Source organism: Benincasa hispida, chromosome 8 (genome assembly GCF_027475165.1).
Source record: "Benincasa hispida cultivar pf3 chromosome 8, pf3_genome.v1.1, whole genome shotgun sequence".
Classification (NCBI taxonomy): Eukaryota; Viridiplantae; Streptophyta; class Magnoliopsida; order Cucurbitales; family Cucurbitaceae; genus Benincasa; species Benincasa hispida.
Window position 1 is genome coordinate 14304022 of NC_143485.1, and position 14465 is coordinate 14318486.

Below are 14465 nucleotides of genomic sequence, written 5' to 3' on the forward strand. Positions count from 1 at the left end.
TTTTGGCGTTTTGAACTTTTGAGTCTCTTTTCTGTTTTTCATGTTAATTTATTTTAGCTTTAAAATCCTTAGAAACCCTACAAGTAGAGGAACTATGATACTGTCATTGGACTCCAAGGGTAGAAACTCTATTGCAGTATTGGTCGGTCAGAGTAGGAGGACCAACACTGAAGCTGGGTATAATTAGTTGTTCTTATCAAAGAAAAAAAAACATTGAAACTAGATATAATTTAGATTTTACGGAACTTATCAATTTTAGTTCTTAGATTTTGTTTCTATATTATTGTTATCATTCAGATTTGTAACTTTTTACTTATGTTTCACATTTAGTTTCCACTTTCCACATTCGTTGAAGAAATGTAGATGATTGAACTGTAAGGCCCCCTATTATACATACATATAAAAGAAGGGGTAAAAGGAGTATTTGGGAGGAAATATTCGTAGTGTTAGTTTGGCTGGTGGGGACCACAGGAGTGGAGTTCATTGGGAAGGTGGGGATCGTGAAGAATGACAGGTTTAAGAAGGGTTTCTGCATACCGCGAGGGACATCGTGATTGTAACCAAACTTGGCTTATGGGGAGAGGATTTCCAGCCCTTTAGAAAGTCCTGGTTCGCTTTAGTTCATTTCGATATTTCCTTATTGTTCTTCTTGCTAAATTCTACTGTATTTTCCCTTGAGTATATAAATAAACACATCAGAGCATTGCTCTGTTCTTGGGAGTGTGTTTGTTGGGAATTTCTGCTTGCAGGGTTGGAGGATTCCTAACATGAACATTACCAGAGTCGTATTCTATTCAATTGAAAGATCAAGTATGAACTTCAGTCCCTATGTCAATCATAGGGGTAAAACAATGAATTTACTTCAAATCCAATCCTTTTGCAATAGATTTTGACAGAAGTAGCAATAGTAAGGTGGGAAATAGTTGAAGCCAAAGTTCATTAGCTTTACATCTTGCTTGACTTTTGCATAATCTCTGCATACTTGTTGATGGATGAGGATTGGGAAGCTTCCTTTAAATGTAGAGGAAGGGAGGTTCTGGAAGCCATTGGTTGGCAATTACTGCTGCTATCTCAAAGATTTGTTGACCATGGGATGGTACAAGTAGTATAATATGTATTGAAATCTCTAAAACCAAATGAAACAGCTTTTCAGGAAAGGATCGTCAAATCTATTTGAAGCTTGTGAGGAAATTATTAGTTGAGACTTTGTAGGGTTCTTGCAGCTTTGAAATGATGAGAAGTGCTTTTTTTTTCTTCTTCCCATCTCTTAGAGATGGTTTAGGTAGCTGTAGAGTTGTGGTATTTTTTGTTTAATGAGTTAGTAGGAGAAGATTTATTTGGAGATGGTCCTTTGAAAACTCTTTTACATGTTTGTTTGTTCTACAAAGTATTAAGTGTTTCAACATGGCCTCAAGTTATTGACTGAACATATTTCTTGGGTGGTTATCCCTTTAAGATGATGGTAATTGCTTGCCCAACTCCTACCCTGGAACTTCCTAATTTTATCCTGTGAATTATTCTCTTTGTTTTAATATTACAATCCAAATTGAGGGTGGATATGGGGGTTGTATCAATTTAAATCCTAAATTAAGAATTGTATCAATAGGAAATTCGGAGTTGTATCAATTTTAACCTTGGATTTGTGAGTTATATCAATTTAAATTCTAAATTTTCATAAGTGTATTCAAATAAAATATAATGGAGGATTTAAGTTGATATAATTATGCAAGTTTAGGGTTTAAATCTATACATTTATAAAAGTTTAGGATCTAAATTGATACGATTATTAGTTTGGAGGTTAAATTGATACAACTCTCAAAATTCAAGATTTAAATCGATATAATTATTAGTTTAAAGTTTATATTGATACAACATTGAAAGTTCATGGATATCTATTGATATTTACGTATTTTTTAAGATCTCTTGGTTACAAATACATATTATATGATAGTTAGCTATGTTTGTCGTGGCGGGAACTTGTAGTTTATTATGGGTGAGTCTAACAAATCTTTTAATTTAACCACTTCTTAGAAAAACAATCTTATTAAAATCTTTTTAATAAAGATTAATTAAATTTCTTGTGTTTTCTTGCAAATTTAGGTGGCTTTGATCACGTTGTTTGATTTCATCTTCAAAATTGATTCTACCAAATGCTAAAACATTTTACGGTGATTTTGAAGTTAGGTCTAACCAATCGCTCTAGATATATCTTTTTTATTTATTTATTTTGTTTTTGGATGAACAAACTTTAAGTGATTCTTTTAAGTAATATTCTTAATCAATTTGATTAGTCATAATGCTTTTGGTACATGTGTAGTTTAGGGATCGTTTGTTCCTAGATTTTCATGAAGTGGGCATCATTTTGCTGTTGTAAGATGTCTTGACATCTAAAGATTCTCGGACGTCTTAGAATGTTCGGATGGAGGGCATCAGGAGTCTTGGATGTCCTCTTGAAAGATGGATTTTTTAGATTCTCGAGTTGAGAGTAGTCTCATTTTCCATTTTTGTCCTTTCTTTTTATTTCATTATATATATACACATACACTGTCAACCACCTATATTATATATTTTTAGTTATATCGTAATTCTTATTATTTTTTAGCAATAAATTAAAATTAATTTAAATGAATATTTATTTTATAAAAAAAATCTTAAATTATGATATATTATTTTACTAAGAAAAAAAACATATAAAAACAATATAAATTATATTAATTTTAAAAGAAATTCAAATTGATAAAAAAAACAAATATGTTATATAAGTTCAAATTATATTAAATTAATTATAAATTAATAAATAGTCATAAGGACATTCTTGGAATATTATGTAAATTGAAGACATTTCCAAGTAGAAATCCTACAAAAACAAGCACAGTTATTAAAATATTTTCAGGTATCTGTAAAAATATTCTTACAAAACAAACATGGTAATCTAAAGATGTCAGACATCCATAATTTTTAATATCTGTAACTTCGAGTATCTAAGATTCTAGTTATTTGCAAAGCCAAACGACCCCTTAATGTCATTTTCCACACTACTCTTTTCCTCCATTGTTGCACTTTATGTACAACTGCCCATGAAACATCAAGCTATTCATTGTTAGATTTTGGAAAGAAACTATTCTCTCCTTTGGGTGGTTGATCACCCATACTAACAAGATTATCAACTTTTTCAATTTCCAAAAAAATAGGACACGACACGTTAGAGCATGTTATTTTTTTAATAAAAATAAATACATGTGAGCATAATTTGACACATTGTACACATATGAGTACAATTTGACACATGGTGCACATATATTTAACAAAAGGAAGGAAAAAACAGAAATGGGAAAAAAGGAAAATTGTGTTATGTGATTTTTTTTTTTAAATTTTATTTTAAGAATTATGGTTTAAGTCTTGAGGGTGAAGCGGGTTAGTATGGAAAAAGTGTGTACAAATCTTATAACTTGGAAAAGCTTCACCGGACAATTAGTTTAGCTTAAAATGTCTCTTAAATGTTCTGCTCATAGTGAGAATTGTTTCGTTGTTTTTTTTTTCTTAAAAAAAATTGCATATGAAGTGTTCTTGACGTGTCCCTAACATATCTTAGACGTGTCTTGATATATCGAAAACTAAAATAATCATAATAAAATAATAGACAAGTCGATTTGCATGTCAAAAACATGTCGGAGGAATGTTAGTGTCCAAACACACTTGCTCATTTTAAAAATGTCGCTATTTTATAGCTCGCATACACTCTCACAGGCCATCCATTCACGGATGGTAAAAGAACCACGTGAATGCACTTTGGCCCTTTTATCAAGCATGTGGGACAAAAGGAAAGATTGCCTCTTCACTGATAAGGAACGCACTTTTGATATGTTTTTTTATCATCTTATCTTTGTTGCTATGACTTGATTCAAATGTACATCTTTTTATACTTCATATAGTTTCAACTCCCTTTTGACCAAATAGGGATCAAGTATAAAAAGATGGGTGATTGAAAAATAATTTGCCAAAAAAACTAGTGGGCTAGAAACTATTTACAAAAATAGTGTACAAAATTTTGTCCTTATTGAATTTAGTCTTTTAGTTGAATTCCTTAAGATTCAGCCTCTACAAGATACTGAAATACTACGCACCTTATCACTTCAGTGCCACGTGCAAGACTATATCAGACCTGCTGGTTGAACTAAAAAACGTGTTCTTTTTTTTTTTTTTAAGTTCAATTTCAAAATTCTTTGAACTAAAATTTTGTCCTCATTATTATTTTTTTGGTAAAAAAGAAAAAGTAATAATAACTATGAATTTTGTAGGTGAGAAATTTTACTAAAATATTAAAATAATTTCAATGAAATTGACTTTTAAGAAAATGAAAATAATTTCAAAATCCTAACTATTTCAAACTAATTTTGGCAAAAATAAATAAATTAGCATGATCAAAGTTTAAAATATTAACATGGACAAGAGTTTGTTAATCTCAAGAGAAGAAGCCTACTTCGAGAAAAAAGAAATTTAAACCAAATCAAATCTTAAACAATTATTATAAATACTTAATGAAATCCATCTTTCAAATAATTTTTAGCATACTTTATTTGTATAAATACTTTAAGAACCAAACCAAACCAAAACCAAATTCAATGCAGATTATTTCTAAAATCTCTTTATTTCTCTATATCTTGTCATGCTCAAAGACCAACATCAATAATTCTTTTCATCAAAACACAATATAAACAATAATAATAGAAATATATAATATATAAAAGTTATACCTCACCTACTAAAATGAAGTTCAATTTCAAAATTGGTGGTGTAACATAGTAATTTTAGATCTCACCTACAAAATTCATAGTAATTATTTTTTAAAAAAAGAAAAGAGATTTTTTTTTTTTAAAAAAAAAAAAAAAAAGAACAAAGTTTAGTTCAACAAAGGACAAAATTTTAGTTCGAAGACAGAATTTTGAAATTGAACTTAAAAAAATAAGCAATGGAATAACAACAAAAAAACAAATGTCGTTTAGTTCAACTAGCAAGTTTAATGTAATCTTCCACGATGGGTAATGTTTCAGTCTCTTATAAATTTTAAGAAACGGCCTTCCAAAAAACTAAATTTTCAGGCTATTTTTGTAAATAGTTTTCAGTCCACTCATTTTTTACAAATACTTTTTCAATCACTCCTATTTTTATACTCAATCCACCAAATGGAGAAGGATTTTTTTTTTTTTTTTTTTGGTAACTCCTTTGGTTTAGGATATCTTACCTTTTATAAAATTTCATATATACTTTTTATATTGTTTATTATTTGTTTGTTAAATAGAATCATAAAGATATATTGTCTCTCAATATAATTTAATATCGATTAAACCTTTATCTCAAGTTCTCAACCATCAATGGATGGATATGGTTGGGAATTAAGTTTCAGACAAACTGTCTCTTTTATTTTGGATTGTTGAACTTTTCAGTTAGATTATTATGCTCTTTTTTCGTTCGTTCGTTTTTTTTTTTTTTTTTTTTTTTCACCTAAAACTGTAGTGTTTTGTTTTCTATTTTCTACCTGTGTTAGAAAAACCAAAAAAACAAAATAAAAAATTAAGAATTTGTTTGATAACTATTTCGTTTTTGGTTTTTAAAAATTAAACCTATTTCTTTCCAAATTTTTACAATGTTGAATTCTTAGCTAAATTCCAAATTCCAAAAACAATTTTTTTAAATTTTTTTATTTTTTTTTTTTAGCTTTCAAATTTTGACTTTATTTTTTAAACCATTAATTAAAAGTAAATAACAAAAGAAAAAAATTTGAAGACTGAAGTAATGTCTATAAGTTTAAATTTTTAGTTTACATTTTTATCCAGCCATTTGAGTGGAACTTGCAACATTCTCTCTTGTTCATACAGATCAATACCATTAAAAATGATCTACAATATTATTCCTTCTTCGGACGTCCACTTTGTCATTGTTTAATTTTTTGTTGTCTGGTCACACATGATGTATCTACTTATAGTATTTTTGCCCCTGCTCGGTAATTCCGTAGCAGGTTTTTTCGGACGTTTTCTAGGATCAGAAGGAACCACTATAATCACCACTACGTGAGTTGTACTTACAATATATAAAATGCAGGTGCATGCTATTAAAAATGATGTACAATAACACATTCAATAAATAGGCTAATTACATGTCATAGTCTATATTGTTTCAAGTACTATTTTAATTTAATTTCTATTGTTTACAAATTTTCCATTTAGTCCCTCAACAAGACTCAGTTTTATTATTATTATTTTTTTTCATGTTAGTTTGGCAGATTGCAGGGCTATTTTCTTCTCACATATGGCCATGAACTTGCAGAATAAGAAAGTATTGTTGCTTGCTATCAACAAGATTTTGAACATAAAGAAAAAATAAACAAATTTGCACCTTTTTCTGTAGAAACCCTACCAGATTTATTACTCTATTTAAACTCATTACCAAGTCAATAAATGGATATATATAGACATAGAAAGACCAATTCAACACTCTTCTCATAAACCATAAATGTCCCACACCCACTTAATGGTGCTTGGCACCAATCAGATCAATATAATGTTCAAACTTTCATTTATTACTTCTTGACTCTTGCCTTGAAGATAATTTCAAGATGTTTTAAATCTTGAAAGAGACCAAATAGGAGAAGACAACAAAATTGCATATTAACTTGATCAAACATATCTATTTTCATACTTATTCTTACTTGCATATAGGAAATATATCTTCCTATCTAGCTTGTAAATGCTAACTATTCTAGTAAATCTTCAGAACCTACAATATTTTACCCCCCAAAAAAAATCCATTCATTGGTGCTCTAATGAAGAAATCAACCAAGGGAAATTTCCATTGAATCAAATAATGTTCTTTTTTTTTTTTTTTTTTTATTGGTTGTTGTCTCCTCTTGGACACTTGGCAATAAAAGCTGGGAATGAAAGTCCTCACAAGATGGGTTTGAATCAGTAAAAGATACATACACACACAGGCCCCAGCAAAAAGGGGGACAGCATGACCTGAGGGTAAAATATGTCTGTGTACATATACAAACTTATGAGTTTCTGTGCCTAGAAAGACTTGTGCCGTTTCGGATTCTCAAATCTCGAAAAGACGAATCGAAACAAGGAAAGAAATACTGCCCTTATACATGATATTACGAAGTTCCAACAAGATGAGGGCCAGTACCATGGGTATAATAATCTGAAAAATAGGCTTATAAGATGCCTAGGATATCGTCCAACCTGTACCAAAAATCCTTGATCAAACTAATATTTTTTAGCATAACAATACTACTATTGTACATGCACCCCGGAAAAGGTTGGAGAAAGTATAAAGTTATTAAGTTCCAAATGCTTAAAACCTGTTTTCATTGTGGAATGAGTTTTGGGTCAATCAATACTTACTGGAAATAGCAAATCGAGTGCATCCCATGCAGCATGTCGAACAGCTCTGGTTGGATACATAGGGCCACCGGGAGAGGTGAAGCTATACAAACAAGTTTTTAGCCTTGTACTTGTAGTCATTCTGAGTTCCATACCTATAACTTGATAGACTTGATTAGAATTAGAACAATTCGCTAGGAACTGTTGAATGTTAATCAGTCAGCCAATTACCTTGGAGAACAATCAGGTGTGAAAGATAATGCAGCAGTACAGGTTCCACCTTCAACTTTTGAATCTGACCAATGCAATATTTTGATACCATTATGGAACTTGTCAGATGTATTTTAACCATAAAAGCAGCAGAACAAGCTATATGATATAAGACTATTACAAAAAACTAAAAAATGGTAATTTAAATATATATGATTATCGAAATCTTTGTTTAAACAAAAAGATGTTCTAACAGAAACATTTAACGAAATTTACCTGATCAGTAAGTTCAATCACAAACAAGTCAGCTGGACCACCAACTAGTATAGCATTTGGGAAAGGAGGAAATTGCTTCAAAAAACTCTCGAGCTTACCATCTGAAACACAGCAAGGTTATTATATACAGATGGGCACCCAAGTACTAAAACCTTAGTGGGGAAAAAAGTCACCTTACAAATCGGAATAGATTTCCAAATGACATTTATAGCTAAAGCTCACCTGAATCATAGAAAATTAAGAACCGTGAAAGTAAAAGAAAAAGATCTCTTTGAACCTGCCATTGACAAAAAGGAAAACCGAGAAAAAGATGGGGGAGAAGATAGAAAGGAGTCAATTACAAAACAATTCTCTTATAACAGCTGCAGAAAAGTCACTAAATGTATAACTGTAAAACAATCTAGATTGTATAAATATTCATAACGGAATAAACATAATAACTTACGTCTATCATACAAGATTAAGGAAAACATTCAACTCTAACCTGTATGGGAATTTTGTTCAATCGGGCAGGTTGAAATGCAACTTCTTCAAGAAGATACTGAACATTGATATGAAGGAGTATTAGTACAAGTTACTGAGAATTCACATGTCGCCAAAAGAAGGGAAAAAAATTCTTGACCAAACTCTTACATGAAAGAGAGATTTAAACCGAGTAGTGTTTGCCTGAATATCAAGCCTGAATCAGCATACAAAGGTCATTGCAATAATACTAAATTATCATTCTTATTATATGTCAAAAATGAGGAACATAAATATGTAGCCAGAAGCTGTATGAAACAATGATATCATGCAATCTCTGATGACAATCCATGCATGAGATGCTGATTCCAGTTCAAAAGTTTCAATTCTCCAATGGGAAAGAATATAGGGGAATTAATGAACAAATGCTCCAAACAGTCATTAATCACAGTGAAGCAAATGTCCTCTCCATAATACAAGAGAGAAGACCATAACATAAAGGGTGCACTTACTCATGGGTTAGAATGGATGAACCTGTAATGGATCTAATGTGTTATCAGTACTGACAGATAAATAGAAGCACCTCTTTGATGTTCAATATGAAAACTGGAAGCTAGAGAAATACCTCATTCTAATATTAAGCACAAACAGCATACGTTGGATACCAGTGGAACAAATTGAATACAGAGTCCAACAATTGTTGACCACATGCCAAACATTACAGAGACATGCCACACACTCGTGAGGATATCTCAAATAATTGTTGACACTTGAACTGAAGTATTTGAAATTTATCTAATTACTTTTTACAAAATCAGGGTCATAAAACGGAAGGGCAATAGAAATAAATTTTGAGAGTGAATATCATCGAACTTGTTTTTACAAGCATATGTATATAAATGCATGGATACCTTTTTTTTTTAATAAGATATTATAATCTTTCAGAAATATAATGAGTTTTCACTTGTTCTCAATGTTTTTCAAATATTTTAATTCACGGCATATTATCTCATTAGAGATAAGCAACTAATTTTTTCGTCCTCTAAACCTTTTCCTATGTTTGCCAAATATTTCTATAAGAGGCGTGCTGTATAGAGTAGGCAACTAGTTTTATCAACTTCTTTTACATTGTTTTCACTTTTCAATGTGAAATATCATGACCTAAACAAATTTTCAACATGAGAATCATTTATATGTATAATAAGATCATTATATACATTTAAGAGTGTAGACATTTTAACAGACATATAGAGAGAGTATAAAATGCCTAGAGTCCATGCTGTCCTTGCTTCTTTAAAAATAATATTGAAATGGCTTCAACCATTAAAAATGCATGGAAAACACATTATAAAATGCTTTTATCAATGGTTCTGTAGCTACTAACAAATCATAATAAATTTAAGTAACTGACATTGGTGCCCCGTGCTAGACGAAAATAAGAAATCGATGAAAAGGGAGACTTTGCATGATTGTGCACTACATCAAGATCGAATGATGTTTTAAGAACATTGAAAATTTCCACATGAATGAACTGATATTAACAACAAATTGCTAAACCCATACCAGAAGATATTTGTGGCACCTTGAACAAGAGCTGATGAATTACGGAGGTGAACTTCATCTGAATTTTCAATATCTATTTCAAAGAGCTGCAAGATAGATCTGCATCAGGCACCAAACCTTTCTAATGAAATAGTAGAAAAAAGAAGAAAATAATTCCAATGGCAAATATGTCCAACTTTCAAGAAAAAAGAACTTACTTTGCACTTGCAAATAATAATAAAAGTACAATTCATTTCAATGCAGAATAGTTAGTTAGAGAAACTAAGGGAGCAAGATGGAGGGTTACTTCTTCTAGAAATCTTAGATGGAAAACAGAATAACAAATTATTCCATCATCAAACAGCAAATAAATAATAGCAGTAATCGAAAATGAAAATCACATTGGCTTTAAGAAAATGCATCATCAAGGTCACCCACCCATTTGTGGAATAAGAGGGTGAAAATATGACATGTAAATGATTGGCTCCACAGTTTGACAATCAAATCAAGGATTGGTTTTCCGCTTTCTGGCACCTGAACATAGTAATCAGCAAGAACATCGTAAAAGCATAATGGATCATTCATTCCATGCTCCACAGGTGCAATTGCATCTTCCTCCGTGCTGAGAATTATTTCTGCTTTATAAAGCAGAACATGAGTGGCTAGTGCTCTAACAATATGAAACACCATCTACTCTTAAATCTTATTTTAAACTATGTAAGAAGATTCAACTAGTACGAGCTTTGACAAGCTAGTTAGATGTATTCAATTAATCAACTCTAATAGATGTGATTCCCTATTATATTAGAAGGGAAACAAAAGACCATTCTTCATTTTGTGAATGTTGGTGCAAAATGTTTTTTTTTTAAGAAACAACTACTTTCTTTGAGGGAAAAACATGAAAGAATACAAAGGCACAAAAAGATAAGTTTGCATAAATAATGCAAAATGATAACTTTCGAGGTCCAAAAATTTAACTAGAAAACATTAACTAGGAACGGTTAGAATACATGATTTTAGGCTAATAACAAAAAGTACTATAACTCCACATTTATTTTAAAAATACCCTTATTCTTTCACAAGTTGTAATATTATCATTGACCTTCATAAACATTTCAAAACTACCATTGGACTAGAAAGAATTTAAGATGAAAATTGGGACTTGAAATGGGTGTGACAGTGACTTGGACCCATGTGCTAGTATTCAAGTCCCAATTTGTATTCCAAGTTACCACCACAACGTTTGATGTCCTAATTTTCACCAAGCATACTAACCAATTTCTACTCCAAGGGTAGTATTAAAATGTTTAGGAAAGATCAATGGTAATATTGCAATCCTTAAAAGAATAGGGGTATTGATGGAACCGAGGACAACGTTCAGGTGTACTTCTTGTAATTTAGCCATGATTTCACCATGGATCAAGTTAGTCAATATCCATTTGATCTCAACAAGGATAAGAATTTGAATTAGAAAACTAGCCAATATCTTTTTTAAAACAAGCAAGCAGGGGCCAAAAGGATTTTTAAGAAAACTATAGGACAAAAACATTCATCCAAATGCTATCCCTGTTGTCAAATATAAAATTTTTCATTACCACAACCCACCTTTGGCTCGGTCATCGACTTCTAACGCTATGTCAGCAAACAATTCTTGCAGTACATCTCGCCTCTGTGAAGAGGAAGCTAATGCCTACATTTAAAAATAATAATAATAAATAAAATAAAATAATAAATCTTAACACTACTGATGGTTTCTGATTCACTGCAGGAAAAATGAAACCAAATAGTATAAGCAAGGAGAATTCTTACCTCAGTCTTGCCCTACACTCTCTACTCACCCTTTACAAATTACAATTGCATATCCAGACAAACGCATGTCCTCCCTCTAGAACAGAATACTCTCTTCGGAAGTCCCACAACTTTTTTTTCACCTTCCTAAAGTATGGAAGTAGTTGCAATTTTACTCTCAAACTTTCCATTGAAAAATTGCACCCTCAAACCCATACAAATATTAAAATTGGACCTCAAACTGACCTAATGTAGAATCCTAACAATTATATAATTTTCGGTGTTCAACTTTTAACATTTAGGTTCGGTCCAAGTTTAATACTTGTAGAGGTTCGAATGCTCAGTTTTAATGATGAAAGTTTGAGGGCATAATTACAACCACCACAAGGAAAACAAAAACATAAACAAGCAAACAAGCAAAGAGAAGACGACCTCAGCCTTCCCCTGCATTCACTACTCACCCTTCACTAGTCCCACAATTCCAACAACCAGCCAAAATGCACACCTCGTCCTTCAAAAAGAATACACTCATCTCAAACTAACTCACATCCTAACAATTCCCCTCTTTTACGACTCTTTAGTAAGTTAGTACAATCGGAAGTCTAACATTAGCTTTAATTTTCATCCACGGCAGTTATCTCACATCAAAAACAACAAATGCCACTTGAATTCACAAGCTCGAAAATGCCAGAACTCATTTTAAAAAAATCAATTCACAAGTTAGCAGAACAGGCAACGATGGTTATCGGGCAATGAATCATACCCAATTAAATTCCCAAAAAGGGGAAAAAGACGAAAGTGAAATTCAAATCAAACAGTAAATAAAAAAGGGGAAAAAATCTTCTTAACCGCACAGTACAGTACGGATTATCCAATGGAAAGAAATTGAGATATTCAAAAGAAAAACGAACCCGCTGAAGCTTCTTCTCAATCTTTTGGGACAAAGCGGTAAGATAAGCAGAGCTCCGAGGCGTCGACGCCGGCGACATTCTGATGATGGAGAAGAGTTAACCCTAATCTGGATCAATTGCAGTAAAGAAAGAAGAAGGAGAAAAGTGAGGATGTGGAGGAAGAGTGGAGATGTTTCAGCAACAAGAAAGAAGAAGAAATGAAAAGAGAATGCATGAGAAGATCTAGAGTTGCAGAGAAATGGGTTTTGGAGAAAAAAAATTGAAAAGGAAGAGAGAGGGTTGGTTGATTTGGCGCTCGATGGAGTAAACAGCGTGGGCCGATTTGTGTTAGTGCCGCACGCCACGCCATTCATATGCTTACACGCCCTCTACTTCTCTATAAAATTGTACCTTTTAAGATATCATTTTCGACTCTATACATTATGTTTATTCCATTTTAGGGGTTAAAAGAGAAATATGGATGTTAAAAAGGGCAAAAAAATCGATGGTTTTGAAACTATTCCTATTTAGGAAAAATGGATACTTTTTTGTCTTATTTGAAAATAGATATATTCAATATTATTTTATTCATTCTTTCATCTTGAATGAAGAGACGCATTCAAATAATTAAATAAAAAAGAAAAGAGAAGAAAAGAAGCAGTGAATGTATCTATTGAACAGACGCATTTAATTAAATAAAAAAAAAAAAGGTGAATGCGTCTGTTGGACAAACATATTTAATAACATTTTATCAAAGTGCACTTTCTTATTTGAATAATAAATTTGATTATAAGTACAATTTTCTTTATTCGTGACTAGAATAAGATCCTCTATTACGCCTAGATTGATCATGTTGAGTCACATTGTGTCCACGATCGTCACGACCTCTTACACTTGATGGTTGGCCCTCCTTTGTAAAGTGTATGCCCTCACCACAATGTCGGTATGTCACGTACTGATCATGAACATCTGGACGGACATGTGAAGTTTTTCCTTCTTCCATACTTAGCGTACTAAGGGTTGCTAGAAAAAATTCAAATGTTGAGGGAAATGGCATCAAGGAAATACGTATAAAATGATCGACTGGAGTTGCTGGATATTCATTCTGAACATTAGGTCGAATAGAACATCCGGATGTCTTGCTGAATCACCTTGTTCTTCCATTGGCATATCACCATTGAAATATCACACTCGATATATAGAGGTGAGTCTACCAAGGCCCTTATAGCAGATAATATCATATTTGGTAAACCGACCTAAAAAAGAATTTAATAACAAATTAACGACTTTAAAAATTATTTTGGTATGCAATAAAGCAATAAAATTAAACAATCCTAGTAAATAATAAACTCATACCAACAAGTGATAGGATGCTCTTGCTTTCGTTATATATCGCCTGCTCATGGTGGAATACCATTCAATATATCCAAGCCCAATATCTACACTGTTGTTTAACAACCAAATTTTGACGAATTTCTCAAATTAAAAATTGATAAGCTATGCAATCTAGTCTCGCTCATGCTCGACTCTTAGATTGTGTGAATGGAGTCGAGCGTCTGTATTGCAAGGATGAGGAATTTGTTGCAACATCCCAAATTGATGCATCACACAATCTGGGTGATGCCACTCCACAACAACAACAAAAAAAGCATATGAGTGGACATCTAGATGTCCGTATCTCATCACGATCGAGACAATATGGTGGCAATAGTTGGATGAGATAATATGCATGCATATGTGTCAAAATATGAATGAACCAAAAGATTGAAACATTATTAATATATAATATATAAATGAATATAATATTACTTGGCTAGACATATGCATATCCAATATGTATCTATATTGCAGTAGAACATGCGTCGATGCTCTGATTACAAAAAAGTTGTCATTCCATCTATAACAATCAGAAGTTGAA

At 31.8% G+C, this 14465-nt stretch overlaps 1 protein-coding gene across 2 annotated transcripts; it reads right to left on the reverse strand.

Annotated features, from left to right (window-relative positions):
- Window positions 1-6849: 6849 nt before the first annotated feature.
- Window positions 6850-12968, reverse strand: LOC120083202 (K-stimulated pyrophosphate-energized sodium pump protein). 2 transcript variants are annotated; one of them, XM_039038854.2, is made up of 11 exons: window positions 12569-12968; window positions 11475-11559; window positions 10308-10504; window positions 9891-9976; window positions 8499-8544; window positions 8350-8406; window positions 8088-8142; window positions 7866-7966; window positions 7611-7674; window positions 7401-7534; window positions 6850-7238 (listed from the first exon to the last, which is right to left on the reverse strand). In XM_039038854.2, exons 1-11 carry the CDS (start codon window positions 12644-12646, stop codon window positions 7065-7067), a joined length of 1077 nt encoding a protein of 358 aa, XP_038894782.1. In that variant the 5' UTR covers window positions 12647-12968; the 3' UTR covers window positions 6850-7064. The 2 variants fall into 2 exon arrangements, with proteins under 2 accessions (XP_038894782.1, XP_038894781.1); XM_039038853.2 differs by having other exon boundaries at window positions 7401-7540; window positions 12569-12937.
- Window positions 12969-14465: the final 1497 nt, after the last annotated feature.

Bases quoted from the DNA above. Each gene is read 5' to 3' on its own strand.
- LOC120083202 (XM_039038853.2), bottom strand. From the start codon at position 12,646: ATGTCGCCGGCGTCGACGCCTCGGAGCTCTGCTTATCTTACCGCTTTG. The intron at 10,505-11,474 runs GTGGGTTGTGGT...TTTATAAAGCAG, and splicing joins AGTCGATGACCGAGCCAAAG to AAATAATTCTCAGCACGGAG. The intron at 7,239-7,400 runs GTAAGTATTGAT...TTTTTGGTACAG, and splicing joins CACTCGATTTGCTATTTCCA to GTTGGACGATATCCTAGGCA.